The sequence below is a fragment of the Oryzias latipes genome, chromosome 22 (assembly GCF_002234675.1).
Source record: "Oryzias latipes chromosome 22, ASM223467v1".
Classification (NCBI taxonomy): domain Eukaryota; kingdom Metazoa; phylum Chordata; class Actinopteri; order Beloniformes; family Adrianichthyidae; genus Oryzias; species Oryzias latipes.
In genome coordinates, this window is record NC_019880.2 from 13,809,450 (window position 1) to 13,820,839 (window position 11,390).

The 11,390-nt window shown below is 39.4% G+C and overlaps 1 protein-coding gene across 2 annotated transcripts; it reads left to right on the top strand.

Annotated features, from left to right (window-relative positions):
* Positions 1 to 1,335: 1,335 nt before the first annotated feature.
* On the top strand, positions 1,336 to 8,562 carry exd1 (exonuclease 3'-5' domain containing 1). Of its 2 annotated transcripts, none has more exons than XM_004082337.4 (11): positions 1,336 to 1,557; positions 1,679 to 1,744; positions 1,829 to 1,862; positions 1,960 to 2,036; positions 2,139 to 2,215; positions 2,291 to 2,377; positions 2,488 to 2,592; positions 2,689 to 2,769; positions 2,906 to 3,049; positions 6,683 to 6,865; positions 7,997 to 8,562. In XM_004082337.4, exons 1-11 carry the CDS (start codon positions 1,428 to 1,430, stop codon positions 8,495 to 8,497), a joined length of 1,485 nt encoding a protein of 494 aa, XP_004082385.1. In that variant the 5' UTR covers positions 1,336 to 1,427; the 3' UTR covers positions 8,498 to 8,562. The 2 variants fall into 2 exon arrangements, with proteins under 2 accessions (XP_004082385.1, XP_011488729.1); XM_011490427.2 differs by having other exon boundaries at positions 1,468 to 1,557; positions 1,941 to 2,036.
* Positions 8,563 to 11,390: the final 2,828 nt, after the last annotated feature.

Below are 11,390 nucleotides of genomic sequence, written 5' to 3' on the forward strand. Positions count from 1 at the left end.
AAGTTGATTTTTTTACTCAATTCAAACTTTACTCCATTTATTAAGAGGAAAATGTAAATTACACATCATATTTTATCTTTATTTAAGCATCAAGATGTTTCCTCTGCTGTAGGTTACTTTAACTGAACTTTAAGCTTTACTTAATGAGAATCAACAAAACTTATCGGACAGTGATGGCATGCAGTAGTCTGACACCTCAGAGCTGACAAAGGCATTTTCCACAAATGTTTTTAGTTGACATGTTGTTTGGGCTGCAATGCAGCACTAGAGTCATGATGACCTGTGCATTAGCAGCTGTGTCTTTGTGATAAGGCATCGTGTCTGCAGCTCTTCCTGTGACACAGATTTTATTTGATAAATAAAATTTTTGCCTGTGCCCAGCGTAAGATGTATTTGTAGCTGTTGATTTATGTTGCACATGCTTAAAATACATATAAAAATACATGTACGGATGTGAACAACATTTGAGACATAGCTGAGCTGTGAAAAAAAAAACGGTTTTGAACATACAGATCAGAGCATTTTACAGCCTTGGAAGCAAAGTGCAGGAGCCTATTAAAAATATATTTCACATAGTTTTTGGATGTTTACAAATACATTGATTTACATATTATGAATATATAAAAGCCTGGATGTAAAGAATCAAAAACCTTGAAATACAAGTTTTATTTGAAACTGAGGAGATGGCTCCCCCTGGTGGATGTACTCTGCCATCCACTCAGGAAGACTTATGCAGGTGACTAAAGTACACCTCATTATTATGTGATGTTAAAGATAATTTGCTTGCTTTGTTTTCCAGGTCTACATGTTTTTTACAGTCCATAAGTTATAGACGTATTTGGACTCTTAATTTTTGGTGGAATTTTTAGGAAGGTATGACACAATCAATGTTGTTTTGGCTGATTTTTGCTTGACCTTGTTGTACGTAATACATTTTCCACAAAAGAGGATGCTATAGAAAGTAAGATTCCAACAAAATGCAATTGTTCTTTCCGTTTAGGTCTTTTTTTTTGTAATTTATGAGTATGAGCTCCTTCTAAAGTTGTTTTTTATCTAAAAAAAACCAACTTTTTAATATTTTTTACATTTGATTTTTCTTTTTTTACGCCTTTTAATGGTAAGGCCATTGTATTTGTGCAAGTTTAAGTAACCTTGTAAAGAAAATTAATCAAATTTCAAAATGTAGTTTTAAAAGTTCATTCAACTTGGCAAAAATTGGTGCACATTTTAAAAACCGTATGACTGAAATAAACCACAAATAAACAAATAAAACTTGTAACAGTTTGTGTATGAAAAAGATCAAATTAAAAATAACCGGATGTTCGGAAACGCACCACCAACACAAAGGCATCGCGCCATTGAAACTAGCAAGCTACAAATTCGGATTTCCCGCCAGTTTTTGTCGTTTTTCGTTTTATAAACTTAAAATGATTGACGAGGCCGCTTCGTTTACGACTCTCTTCAAAGGAAAACGCGTCAAATTAACGCTCAAGAATTCAACCTTCGTCGGGCTTGTACAGCGAGTCAACACAGACAGGACGCTGGTGTTAGCTGACGGTTAGCTGCAATACTTTTTCTTTTCTTAGACCACTTCCAATAGTTGTTTATTATATTACAGTTTGTACGTTTTGAAGCCACCTTTTATTAATTCGCTGAATTTTACTAAACGTGCTTGCAGTTAGTACCAGTGATGGATGCAAAATTCCGGGATCCAAGCTATTCTTTGGTCGTGACGTTGTTAATGGTGAGTCCACTTTAGAACAGTCTTTTCTGCCATTTTGATCTGATTTAATCGCCTTTTTATTTTATTTTTTATTAAAATCTACAGTTGAATTCCTCAATCAAGAAAGCAACGAGGTTGGGTAAGTAGCTTTGACAATAGCATCATGATTAATAAATGTGTAAAGTTTAATTAGGAAATATTTTTTTACCAAAAAAAGTGTATTTTGGGGGGGACAGCAATTCTCACTCAGACCAACCCGATGAGAAGTTAGATGTAAAGATGTTTCAGCCCTACAGAAGCCCAATCAATTTCAGTGAGTTTAAAGAACTACGTCAAAAAATATTGATTTTTTTTTTTTAAAATGGAAAATAAGTGGTTGGATGTTTTGAACTTCCGAGTGGTTGGATGTTTACAGATGATGAGGACAAAGAGGAAGTCGGCAGCATCAGTTTTGCAGTCATCGATGAGTTTCATGGGAAGTTTGGACCTGCAGTGAGTAGATCTATGTGCTGGAAGCCTTTTATTTTTAATCATTTGATGTAAAATGTGAACTTTTTTATTTATTAGGTGTCTCACATCAAAAAGCAGAGTGTGATTGGTGTGAATGCTGAAGGCGTTGACAAATCCAGGAATGGAAGGTTGTGTTGGCTGCAGGTGGGAAACTTCAAACTAAAAGCGCGAATATTTTCTATTTTAGTATTCGTTTGTTTTCTTAATTGCTATATTTTCTTTGAAAAACAGTAACTTAAGTTTCCTTTGTTCAGATTGCTACCACACAGAAAGTATATCTGTTTGACATCCTGTTGCTGGGAACTCAGGCTTTTAGGAATGGTCTGTCTTTTATTCTGGAAAGTAAGCACATCCTAAAGGTTAGTGATTGGAACTAAATTTGCAACACTTTATTTTATTTATTTTTTCGGTGGGAAACACAGTTTTTTTGTACTAATTCATTCATTTTTGTGCAGGTCATTCATGATTGCAGAGTCATAGCTGGAAGTTTGATGGCTCAGTTTGGCGTAAAGCTAATGAATGTTTTTGATACCCAGGTATGTAAACCTTGCCTTCCATGCATGGCTTAACCCTCATGTTTGTGCATATTTGGCCTTTTGTTGTTCTGTTTTTGGATCACCTGGGTCAGGTCTGATTGATGCATTACCCGCTTTAATTGCTCTGTTTTTCTAGGTGGCAGATGTCATGTGCTTCCACTCAGAGACAGGAGGCTTCCTTCCTGACAGAATCAGCTCTCTCCAGGAGGTGGTGAGTCTCCATTTAAAGGTGCCGTCCTCCAGGCTCTCGGCTCTTCAGATGAAGTCCCAGCTCACAAAGGTACAGAAACCCACTCCCGTTTAGAAGTCTGTAGTTTTGGGGAAAGACAAAAAACAATGTATGTCAAGTTTTTATGAAAAATCTAACAAATAAACAAAATAAATCTTCAGTATCTTTATCAAAGAGTCAAAACGTTGTTTTTTTTAACTTATTTTCTTATTGTAAATCAGCCAAAGTACTTGATTAGAACGAAACAGACTGCTGTTTGCTTAGTTGTGGTTCTAGTTTTGGAATTCGGAAATGAACCAGGACGTTATTTTATTGTCAAAAGATGTGTTATATGTAGAATAATTCAAATGTCTTCAACCTTCATCACCCCATCCACTTAAACAAAGAATCCAAAATCCTCACCTATTAAAAAAGGTATTACTAAGAGACTCTAACCTTTTGCCCTCTTTACTTTGCATTTTTACCAGTTTATTTTAATGCAAAATCATATTTTTTCTATATGATTATGATTTAATCCAGTGAAATATTTGTCAAAATACAGTAATTTCCGGATTATAAGCCGCTACTTTTGTTACACGCGTTCAACCCTGCGGCTTATTCAATGATGCGGCTAATTAATGCTTTTTTTCTGACGGCCGCTAGAGGCGCTCGGGCAGAAAGCCACCAAACGGCATGGAGGTCACTTGTGCTCTAAGGCTCCTCACCCATGGTGCAACAAAAAGAAACACCCATGCTCAGCCCTATTTTGGCCGCGTCCCACAATCCCTTGCTGCCTTTAGACCCAACGTGCACGTGACTATAATATTATGCAGCTTTCAAGTTAAAAGCAGTGTGTAAAAATCCACCTTCACCGCCGTGTTTGGAAAAGCTGGTCTGCTGCGTGACGGAGAGGACAGTGCAAGCTCAGGAGTGAATGTGCCTCTGGATGAGCGTGACAGTACTGACAGCGACAATGGAGGAGACACTGAGAGAGTGTGCGACGAAGAATATCTGACGCTACTCCAATCCGACACCCGGGAGGAAGACTTCCATGGTTTAAATGCACATGAGGAAGCTGAAGAAAGCTCCAGTGACTTTTACGTTAATGTTTTTTTAATCCAGCCCTGTTAGCGCTGTGTTACGGTGTGTCACTGTTGTAGAAAGTTACTGCTGCACACCACTGTGAACTCTGATCTAGGCACTATTTAGAAAGAAAAGCTCATGTATATCATTAAAACTTTGAAAACTCTTTCTGTGTACAGTCTGTCTTTGTAAATATATCATGTGTTGAACCTTTCCTGCGATTACTTTTTTTCTTTCTTTCCTCTCCGCCAAAGGCGGATCTTCCTTTAGTTGTTCACTTCCCCGTTCTGATCCACAGAGCCTCCAGAGCGGGTTAATAAAGAATCATTATTAAAGAATCATTCATCTTCTGGGGGAAACCTTCTTTCATTACACTTCTCTTTCACTCTGTATAACAAACATAAACACACACCCCCAACACACTTTTGCTGTTCTTGCTCTCACTCCCTCTTGCACTGCACGCCCGCCCTCCCCTCCTTCCACTCCCTCCTCCTCCTTACACACCCACACGGTTTCAGCACATACACATCCTCATTCTACAACACATTTTTCAATGTGGGCATGTGTGCCTTATAGACAGGTGCGGCTTATGTATGTACAAAATGGTTTATCCTGTCAAAATGTAATGGGTGTGGCTTGTAATCAGGTGCGCTTTATAGCCCAGAAATTAAGGTATATACTTTTTATGATTTTAAAGAATACAGTAAACCCTTGTTTTTCGCTTGGGTTACGTTCCAAAAAGAACCCGTGATAGGCAAAATCTATGAAGTAGAAACCTTTATTTTTTTTTACAATTATTATACAAATAAATACTCTATTATACATTGAAAAGAAAGATCAAGCCATTTTACAGGCTCAAGCATTTTTATTCACAAATAAAAGTACTTTAGAAACAAATAACTTCTGTACTGTACTGTCAAATAATAATTTTAATCATCAATGTGAACAGAAGGCTTCAAATGGCGGAGATTAGCACTGCGACCCGAGTAATTGGATTAAACGGGAGAAAATTTAAAATTATTATGAAAAAAATACAAAGTACAGTTGGACAAATAGTGACTCAGGTGTATTTCACTGCTCTTCAGACTGAGCCGCTGCATCCTGACTCCGCTCTGCAGTGTTTTCTTCTTTTGAAGCCCGCAGTGCAGGTGTGTGTTTGTTCGGGAGAAGAACATAGTGATAGGCAGTTGTTGTCGCTCTTTTTTCCATGGGTTTTAGAGAAACTTGAAATTGCAAGAGAATTGGAACGTACGTAATGTAAATTTGGCAGGCTGTTTTACGTATGTGTACATTTTAAACTGCAACGTTATTGACGCACAGGTAGAGAAGAAGCGGAGTAACTTTTTAGCCAATCAGAATGCAGAACACCATGCAAATCTGTGAAGTAGCGAAACCGTGAAAAGTAAACCACGTTATAGTGAGGGATCACTGTATTTACTGAATAAACTTAGCAAAATCCTTAAAAAAATAGAGATTTTTTTTTTACTTTTTTGGAACATTTTTGAGAAATAGAGAATTTAGAGACACTTACTGCTTTAAAGCTTAAGTATAGCTAAATCATACCTAGTAATTCTCACTTTTTATTCATAAAAAAGGACATTTATTTATAGATTTAGTTTCTTGTCATACCAGACGATGAATATGTTGAGTTTCACAAAAGGATTGGAAGAAGATTGAAAATGTTAGCACCAACATTTACAAATATTTAGTAGCCTCACCACCCAGCCTTCATCTTCCTGCATAAACCGAACATCGCATGATTGTTTTGTTTTCATACGCAGTTCTAGTAAGTTGGATAACAACAGACTGAAAAAAAAAATAATAATATTTGTACCCCTTTGTTAATTAAAAGAAATCCCTCAACAAAATATCATTAAACTGGAAAATCGTGTAATCCAACATTTTCTTTTATTTTTAATTTAGTTCCACAGAAGCAACTCACTCCGACCATCCAAATATTTGAAGTTTATTTTTTTTAAATCCAGCAAAAAACTACAATCCCCCTCGGCCCTTCACAGTTGGTATCATTGTAAAGCCCCAAATGTCCTCTGTAGATACCAAACATGATATGCAGGTTTTCTAAATGTACAGAAGAGAAATTTGCATTGTTCCTAGTCAGGGGGATATTGGCGAAGTTTGGAGTTTTCTGACTTTGAGTCTTTCCATCAGCTAGATTTAAAAATGGTGACATTTTCTACAGCTAAACTTATTTTTTAACATTTCCTGGTTAATGTGGACATTATTGAGAAAATAAACAGCATGTGGGATAGTGAGAAAAATGCGTGAAGAATGCGGTGATTGTTTTGTTTGCTGGTTTGAGAGTTGGAGTTCTTTTTTTCTTTCTTTTCTTTAGTTGGCTTTACCTCATTGAACTTGAGCTTTACACTTCAACTCCCACGCTGATGGGAACTGTTGTCCGAAAATAATGCTTCTCGTAGCGTCATGTGGGTCTGGTGGCATATTACGCAGGAAACTATGACAAACGGCGATGTTCCAACACGTCGTTCAGAACATTATCTTCTACAGAATATGCTACTTAAACCTGGAATATACGGTTTTCTTCAAAGAATTGTAAAATTCTTGGCATATTGTTTTCATTCATTTTTCAAATTTCTTCCACAGAAGGACATGGAGGTGTGGTACGAGCGGCCTTGTCCGGCCCCCCTCCTTAAGGTGATGGTGGTGTCAGTGATCCACCTGCAGCCGCTCAGACTGATGCTGCTGGATACGCTTATGAACGATTACATGACCCTGGTGGATTCCTACTTGAACAGCAGCTACTATGAAATCGGCACACCGGAGCAAGTCAGTACCACACATACCTAAGACACGTGTTACCATACAATTGGTTCATGCCTAGGAACCAAAACTTTTCAGTATGATAGACATGGCTGCACTGTGGCGCAGTGGTTAGTGCTCTTGCCTCACAGCAAGAAGGCCCCCGGTTCAAGTCCCGGCTGGGGGACATGAAAAACAATATCAATGGGGGACCTTTCTGTGTGGAGTTTGCATGTTCTCCCTGTGCATGCGTGGGTTTTCTCCGGGATCTCCGGCTTCCTCCCACCGTCCAAAAACATGCTACATAGGTTGATTGGCAACTCTAAATTGTCCATAGGTGTGAGTGTGAGAGTGAGTGGATGTGTGATTGAGGATATTCCACCCTGCGACAGACTGGCGACCAGTCCAGGGTATCCCTTGCCTACGCCCAAGTGGCCGGGATAGGCTCCGGCAACCTGGCGACCCCGAAAGGGAATAAACGGTTAAGAAGATGAATGAATGAATGAAATAGAAATGAAATAATCTTCAAAAATGTTCCTAATTTAATTTAATTTTAAGTTCCCATTTAATAGTAGTTATAAATGTTGGACTTTAAAATGTTAGACCCCCTGCTCTGTGTTTGTCACATGACTGCTCAGGTCTGTCTATGACTGGCAAAGTAAAATCCCGCTTTTATTGTTTTAACCACCTAAAAATGTTGGTGTTGATTTATGACACAGTTCACCTTTTTTCTCCTCTGTTTTACATGAACTAATAGAGAAAAAGTAAACTTCTTTTTGATTTTTGAATAAAAACATTTTATTTTGAAAGGTACACAGGCTTGTACTCTTGGAGCAAGCCATTTCTGATTAAAACTTGTTACTTTTTGTGATTTATGTTCCTAAAACTATGAAACTTAAACTAGTCAGGGGTAAGCCTGAGCACACAGAAGCTCTTAAAGCTGAGTTATGGATAGTTCGAGTGACATTTGACTCTGACCTTTTCACCCTTGGAGCTGTTAGTGAGGAGATCACATACTTTTCCTTCAAAATGAGATTGATGGCATCCTTTTAGAACCAGGAAAGATGTATGTTCCCTTGCGACCACTGCCTACATCTGTTGTTCCCTGCTTTTCACGTGTTTGTGAGGGCGCCTCAATCATCTCTCTGCCTTCGACAGGAAGGGGTGCAGGAATTACCCCAAGAAATCAGACAGTTGGATGAAATGCGCTTGAGGCGGCAGGAGTGGGCCAGAGGCCGCTACCCCGTCACGGAGGACGGCTTGCTGGCTCGCTTCAGCCCCCTCCCTCAGACCTCGTCCTCGGCCTCCTTACAGGAACGCAGGACACAGACGGGACGCCCTACTGTGGACGCTGACACTTCTATAAATCCATCAGCGCAGCCTGCAAACACAGGATCACACTTCACGCAAGAAACGTCTGGCGATTGTTCTCCGCCTGCAGGTGTCAAGAAAGGATGCAGACAGGACCAGCTGATTACGAAAGGAAGAGGAAGGCCATCTCCAAAAGAGTCATCTGTCCCCGTTTTACCCTGTATAGGAAGAGGTTTTCTTCTCAACATGCTTCAAACTCCCAGAGAGAGCACCAAAGATGGCGAAACCCCACATCAGCATGAGACGACTCCCACCGGGACAAGCGGAGAAAAAAATTCCCAAGCCTGACTGTCTTGATAATTAGCTGTTAAGTGATGTTTATGGTCTGGGATGAGAGCGTTTTTCACAAACTCTGAAGTCTTTCTCTTCATTATGTCACTCATTCAGGTTATGTTGGTTTCAAAGTAAACGCTGAAAGGCCTAAAGTACATTCTTTTCGAGATTCAATTAGGGTATACTAATGACCACTAGATGGCAGTAAGTATTCTTTTATTTTTTTAGTTTCAAAGCTAAAATTCAAAAGGAAATGAAAAGATAAGTTTAGAAAAATACATTTCTGAATATTTATTTTAAATCTAAATAATATTTTTGGTGCATATATTTTTACATTTTTTTTATTAGTTTTCTTGATTAAAAAAAATGTGTTTTGGTTTGGAGTTTACTACCATTTATTTTGAAAATTGTCGACGTTTAAGTTTTTACTTTCAAATTTTTTCTTTTTGATATGGAAAAAAAAAGTTCATTGTGATAAATAACATTTTGAAAAAAATAAACTTGTGACATCCACAGTGAACATGGTGTACCATGAGTGATTCATCACCTCAAACCTTTAGTTTGTGTTTAAAAGTAAATAGTTTTGAGAAGCAGGATCAGATGTTGATGAAGTATTTGGTAATCGAGCCAAAACACTGTCAACTGATGCTTTTCACTCACGCAAAAATAAAAATAACTTGAGAAAAACGGGGACTTGGCAGCGGCAAAGCAGCGATAGGTTACTGCCTCGCTCTCAGCAGCAGATCAGATGTACTTGATCACAGGTGGTGAACACCTGCCATGTTCTACAAAAGCTGGTCTTATCCAATTAATTTGCTGCTCGAGGTGACATGCAGATTTTGCAGGGAAGGCGGCGCGCAGCCATCTCTGCCTGGATCATCAGAGGTGCTGCTGTAGATCAAGGCATGAAAATGACAGCAGCTCCAGCGCTGTATCCTGCAGCAGAAATGTAGGGGGGAGGGGGGGGGGTGCCCCTCACCCAAACACATCCTACTGCTATTAAGCTATCTGCATGCAGAGGATTGGGCTCCTTCCAGAGCTGTATAATTGAAAGCATGAAACGGATAATGTAGGATTTTAATTAACTGGAAGACAGCCAGTCACAAAGCTTCGCGTCTCTCTTAGAAATCGGCTCCTCCTCAGCTTCTGTTGAACACAAGCAGGGTGGAGCCCCTCCATATGCCTGCCTTAGCCGCTTCAAACACAGCTCCTCATTGTGTAACACAAAAGAGCTAACAGGTTTATAATATGCTGTGTTAAAATCTTCACATGATAAGAGTTTGTAGCTGTTTTGCTTTTTCATGTAGCACTAAAATGAGGGGATACAAATGTGTCAGGTTGTGGAGGTTGGGGTCTCTGTGGGGCCGTGGAGGACAGGCCTCTGTCATTGACCACAAGATTGGAGCTCTTATTTTAGAGGACCTTGCATTTCCTCTCCGTCACAATAATGCCTTATGTGCTCCTCTTCCTGTTTCTCATGCCTGAGAGGAAGGAACTGTGTGCTTGTCACACGGTAGTCACAATTTCCTCCGTCCCTTCCACCCCTCCTTGCACTCCCTACCCCCCAAACTTCAGACACTGTTATGTCCTTCATAGGGGAAAAGATGTCTGCACCTTCAGCATCACAGCAGGATGCGTCCAAGCTAATTTTAGACTTAAATCGGAAAGGTAAAGGACAGACATAAACATAAACTTTAGGATGTCCAGCTGTGTTGATTTAGCATTTGAAGGCTCACGTATAAAAACGCCATTAAAAATAAGGTTTTAAGAATCATCGGAGCTAAACGGCAACAACTAAAGCAGGTCAGTTTTGTACCATTAGGACAAAAACATTATATAACATGGCATGAAAACAAGATTGCATTACAGATCCAATGTGTTGGCGGTGCCCTCCTGACACAAAGGTGTTGTGTCCTCTTCCACCTCACTGCCCCAACAGTACAAAGCAACACAAGCACACAGAAAAAGCCAATGCTCCTAGGCAACCCCTCGTGCCACTTATTAGTGTTAGGCTACAGATTTGTTCATAATTAATAGGCATTCATTAAAAATTAAGAACGTGGATAACACACTGAAAACCGCCCCCTCCTCCTTTTTTTTGACAAGCATCTCGTTAGAGCTGACATGTCTTTTGGTTAGCCCGCACTCCCCAGCTCTTCATTATAACTCAGTTTTGCTTACAAAGTGCACTTTCAGATCACGCCACGTTTGTTTGGTGTTGCTGAAGGCGAGGAAACTCTGCAATCGGGTTATTTTTCAGCCTTTTTAAATTTGTCTCCATGACTGAGTTCTGCTATAGAGGCACCTTTTCTTTTTCTTTTTTTAAACCTCTGCGGCTCGCCTCAGGCGACAAACTCTTGGTTGGACAGAACTCGACCTGCTGGTTGTGTGTTTGTTGTGGAGAATACACATTTAGCAGTAGTAGTAATGCCACAACAAATTAAAATTATGTCAACAAAACATCTGTTTTATTATTTATGAAACCACCATTTTTCTTTTTTGGGGGGAACAGGAGGGTTACAATCGTATCAGGTTCCATTAAGCTAATGAACCGGATCCTTGGAGTCAGTATTCCATCTGTTGGCAAAAAAACCTTTTGAAACCTGCTGGCCATCAGCTCACCCGCCTTCTTTTTCTCACATTACTTAAATGACCCCACTTTTGCTCTCAGTTTATATTAGTGTAGAAAAACTGAGCCTTTAAAACACTGCAGAAAATGCAAGCAAAACATTTTTAGTGTTTCAGATGGCCTTAAGGACACATGGACACGAGTGGTATGCACGTATCTCAGCAGGCAGGAAACCTGTTCAAGAGGAACCTTTGATTCAGACACACACGCAGATCCAGGCACGTAGTATAGATCTTTATGAAACGCTCTGTTTATTCAGGTAGCATGAAGCGACAGAAT